This window comes from Octopus bimaculoides, chromosome 6 (genome assembly GCF_001194135.2).
Source record: "Octopus bimaculoides isolate UCB-OBI-ISO-001 chromosome 6, ASM119413v2, whole genome shotgun sequence".
NCBI lineage: Eukaryota > Metazoa > Mollusca > Cephalopoda > Octopoda > Octopodidae > Octopus > Octopus bimaculoides.
The window spans coordinates 70,597,958-70,602,839 of NC_068986.1; the positions used below are offsets into that span (position 1 = coordinate 70,597,958).

The following is a 4,882-nucleotide window of genomic DNA, read 5'->3' on the forward strand; positions in this document are numbered from 1 at the left end:
TACATATATATATATATATATATATATATATGTAATATACATTTGTGTGTGTGTATGCGTGCATTCATGTATGTATGTATATAATTTTATGTAATAGTTATTAAGACGATAAAATTATTTTATACTAGATTGTTCATTGATGGCATTTGTTTTGTGTTGAATAGAGGGGTCATTACCTGATGGTGCGATGTCCTTCAGCAAATGAATATGATCAATGGTTAGCTGCACTTCAGAGTCAAACAGTAGATAACTTAAAAGCTAACTATATCCAGCCTTTGGTAGATGCTCCAAAATCTTCTTATAAGGTAAGAAATTTACATGACTTTCCTCTTTCATATTTTGATCAGTTGAACATATGCATTCTACCAGTCCACATCATCACCTAAACTGAACATCTTGCATAAAGGGTCAGCATGCTTGGGAATGTCTCTGTGGCAATTCTATCAACTAGAAATAGCAACAAAATCACTTTCAAATGACATTCTACGAATTTAAAGGGATAGGTTTATTAGTATGTTCCTAAATATACTAGACTTGATAAATACAAAAGGTGGAGCAATTCTATCTACTAGAAATAGCAGCAAAATCACCTTCAGATGACCTACTAACTTAAAAGGATGCATTTACTATTATGTTCCTAAATATGCTAGGCTTGAAAAATACAAAAGGTTGAATAGTCCTGGTTGGAATGCCTTTTGATCATAGATTCTTAAGCAAATCTGATCCAGTACTAAACAGCAATGTAAATCTTTTGCATTTTATGAGAGGTGTAACCTAAACTAGCATAGACATTTACCTCCAGAATCTCTTTGCAGTAATTTCATTGTAGTCTGAACCACCTTATGCAAATTTGTCTCTGGATTATGGATTTGATTTTTCTAATATGTATTTAAAAGTGCTGCTACATAAATCTAAATCCTAGATTTGAAAAGCATTCTATAACAAATGATTATGAACAAAATAAAATCTCTCAAATGTATCAAAAATTGTTATCAAATCCATTTCTTAATCTTTTATGATTTCTTATACATCAAACTGTGAAGCATGTGGCCTAGTAGTTAGGATTTTGCACTCACAATCACTAGATCATGGGTTCAGTTCCCAGACCAGACAGCTTGTTGTATTCTTAAGTGAGACACTTTATTTCACATTGCTCTGCAGGTGGTAAAGTGGCAGAATTGTTGACACATTTGCAGAAATGCCTTACAGTATATCTCTTGACTTTCTACACTCTGAGTTAAAATTCCACCTGCCTTGAGAAGGCAATGGGAAACCACTCCACTATTCATCACAAGTCTAGTCAGGGTAGCCAAAGTTCCAGTAATCTATTTAGCAGTGGCAGGGGAAGGTATGGGGCCACCCATGTCATATAGAAAATACTGGAGGAGGTTCACATGCACAGGGATCTGCCCAAGTGCAGATCACTGTTAGACTAGACTAGCAATAATAATAAGAGCACTCAGAGAGTGTAAACCTCCTCCAAGGCAACACCAACGTCCTCTCAACGATTAGCCAGAGATGATTTTTAAAATGAGAATATCTGAAAATAAACTTGACTGCTCTCACAAACGAGAATACTGAAAATGAACCTGACTGCTCTCAAAAATTAAGTAAAAAAACAGGAAAAATAAGCTGTAATCCTTGTCCAGTACCAGATCGATCCCAAAATCTAATCAGTTTGTGCCAGTTATGAGGCCAAACATCCCTGAAAGTTTCATCCGAATCTATCCAGTGGTTCTTGAGATATCTTGTCCACAGACAAATAAACACGATTGAAAACAATACTTCCGTCTTTGCTAAGGCAGAGGTAATAATTTTAAAGAATGTAGTTTCAGGTAAATAATTGTGCAGTGCTAATTATGAAGAGAGGCTAGATGATAAACTCTCGTGGCATAAAATTACTATACATCATTAGATTGCTGTAGAATAGTGAGGAATAGAAATACCTAGGGAAAGTGTAAGTCAATAGGATAATGAAAGAGGAAATTAGAGAGAAAATCTTTAAAAAGTACAAGAGGAGAATTAGTAATGTGCTTGAAACAAAGTTAAATGAAAGGAATATCATTAAAGCAATAAATACAAGGGCTATGTCAGTATTAGGATACTCTGCTCCTTTTCTGAAATGGGCAAAATTTGAGCTACAAAACTTAGAGAGAAGAACTAGAAAGCTGCTCACAATGCACAAGGTACACCACCCTAAAAGTAACACTGACATACTCTGTGTGCCTGAATCCCATACAAGATTGAGCCATGTGTACAATAATATTATGCATGTCACCAAGAAAATCCCTCCCTAGTTCATAAATGGAGCAACATGCTTACTCCCCAAAAGTGATGAAAGTAATAACCCTCAAAAAAAACTAATAACATACTTTACAGCCATGTATAAAATACCCACATCTATCATTACTGTAAAAACCCATGTAATTTATGCACTTTTTTCGCAAAAACAAAAATAAACTTTAGGGGTATGTAAATTACATGAGTAGACCGTTTCCAGAATTTTTTTAGAAATTTTTTGTCAGAATTGGTTTTTACAGAAAAAATATAATGAAGTTGACTTTTATTTATGCTGGACAGGATAATGCTTACTTTTTCTGTATAAATTTGCTAAAACCATTAAATGGTTAACTACTTTTTGAAGTTTGACTTTCATGCTAGTAATCATGGTCTGGGTCATATTTTACATTGCTTGGAGTTTCTACATATTGCAATGGAGCCCAGCAATTTCCTTAAATAGATCAGTTTTTCTCCGCTTAGGGAGTCTAGCTTGTGTTTGCACCAGGAAGCTATTTGCTCGCTTTCTCCACGTTATGACACAATGAAGATCCAATACAGTCATTGATTGGTTAAAATTACCCAAATACGACAACTTTAACATGAAATAACTTCTAAATTACAAAATTTTGTCAAAAACGTTAAGAGTAAACCCTGTTCTACATAACACATTCTACCAGTATCCAAAATTTCAAAGTGTTTAGTTTTAAAAAATTAATTAAAAAATCTGTATGTGAAATGGAATAGATCCTGAAATTCCTCACCACCGATATCACCGCGCTATCAGTCCTTACTGCATCTAACATCGACATCATAATTAATCCTTGTGCATGTAAACTCACTAAGTGAATATGACTTAGCATTCCTACAGAAACCTTCATTTACCCTAGACAATGTCTAATGTTGTTTCACATTCATGTTGAATTATGCAGCAATCTTGTTCTCTTCATAGAACACTTGTAATGTATGTATTACCAGTTCTTTTGGTATAGTAGATTTTTGCTATTCTTATTTATGTCTCCTCACAGACGTGTATATTCTAACAAGTTGCTTCTTAAAGGTATTACATGGTCAATACTCTACAAGCGCCAGTGATCCTGATCTTGATAAAAATATGATCTGTCAGTGGTTGGCTGTATCTAGACTTAAAATCAAAAACAGAGGGCTTCATTATAGCAGCTCAGAATCAGTGTTAGCCCACTAGAAATTACCAAGCCAACATTCTTAAAAATAGTGCTGCTTATACTTGCTGCTTTTGCAGTGCAACCGGAGAAACAATTGACTACCTCATCTCTGGATGCTCTATGTTAGCCTCAAATGTGTATACTAATTGCTATGATAGACTTGGTCAATATTTGCACAGAACTACATGCCATTAGTTTGGATTGCCATATGGGAGAAACTGGTGGAAACACAAGCCTGGCAAAGTAATAGAAAATAAGGACATCACCATTCTTTGGGACTTTAGTATTCAAACTGATCAAGCTATTTAGGTCTATAGATCAGATAATATATTGAAAAATCATGTTTTCTCATAGATATGTCAATCCCATCAGATTGCAACATTTGGAAAATTAAGTAAATACAAGGACCTTGAAATAAAGATCACAAAAATGTGGCATCTAAGAACAACAACTGTAACTGATCACTGGAACTTTGGGGATAATACCAAATGGTGCTTTTAAATACTGAGGTCAAATATCGGGAAACACTAAAGTGTCAGAACTATAAAAAATTGTTCTTTAGGGTGGAGCCCACATTCTAAGAGAAACACTGTTGACCTGAGAATATCTGAATCTTTCCAAATCTTTCAAAGTCAGAAATTTTACTACAAACTTTTAATGAAATCTCAATTCTCCTTATTTGGTTTCCTTTTCCTGCAATATTTCATTTCTACTCATAAATAACACCCACAGTAAAACATTCAACTTACTGTTACTTGAGATCTCTTACTGAGATTTGGAATAGCTCATATAAAACAAAGCAATAACAACAATAGAAACATAATAATAATGATGATGATGATAATAATAATAATAATAATCCTTTCTAATAATAATAAAAATCCTTTCAGGCACAATGCCTGAAATTTTTGTGAGTAGGGTTAGTCAACTACATCGACCCCAGTGTTTGGTACGTATTTTATCAACCCTGAAAGGATGAAAGGCAAAGTCAACCTTGACAGTATTTGAACTCAGAATGTAAAATCAGAAGAAATGCCACTAAGTATTTTGTCCACCATGCTAACTGTTTTGCCAGCTCAGTGCTTTAATAATGATGGATACTCTCATCAAAAACGACATATCAGTGTTCAGCTTTTGCTGAACAATCTGCACAAATGATTTGTTTATAATGATCAAAAGCTGTACATTAGCTCACTTCCTCTACCAAATCGACATTGCCTGAACAAGAGCACAGTGCACCACACATCAGGTGTCAAAGTGATTGCAGAGAAACATAAGTTGAAGTGATTTGCTCAAGAACACAGTGCACCACCTGGTCTAGGAATTGAAACCATCATCATGAGCACAACAACCAAAGCCATGTGCCCTCACTAATAATAATAATGATAATAATAATGATAATAATAATAATGATAATAATA

The 4,882-nt window shown here is 34.2% G+C and overlaps 1 protein-coding gene across 3 annotated transcripts in view; it reads left to right on the forward strand.

Annotated features, from left to right (window-relative positions):
• The window catches only part of LOC106882864 (uncharacterized), a 118,266-nt gene that overhangs the window by 82,842 nt on the left and 30,542 nt on the right, over positions 1 to 4,882 (forward strand). For all 3 annotated transcript variants that reach the window (XM_052968847.1, XM_052968849.1, XM_052968848.1), the window contains one exon: positions 165 to 305. In XM_052968847.1, coding sequence (XP_052824807.1) covers positions 165 to 305 — 141 coding nt within the window. The remainder of the gene's footprint in view (positions 1 to 164; positions 306 to 4,882) is intronic.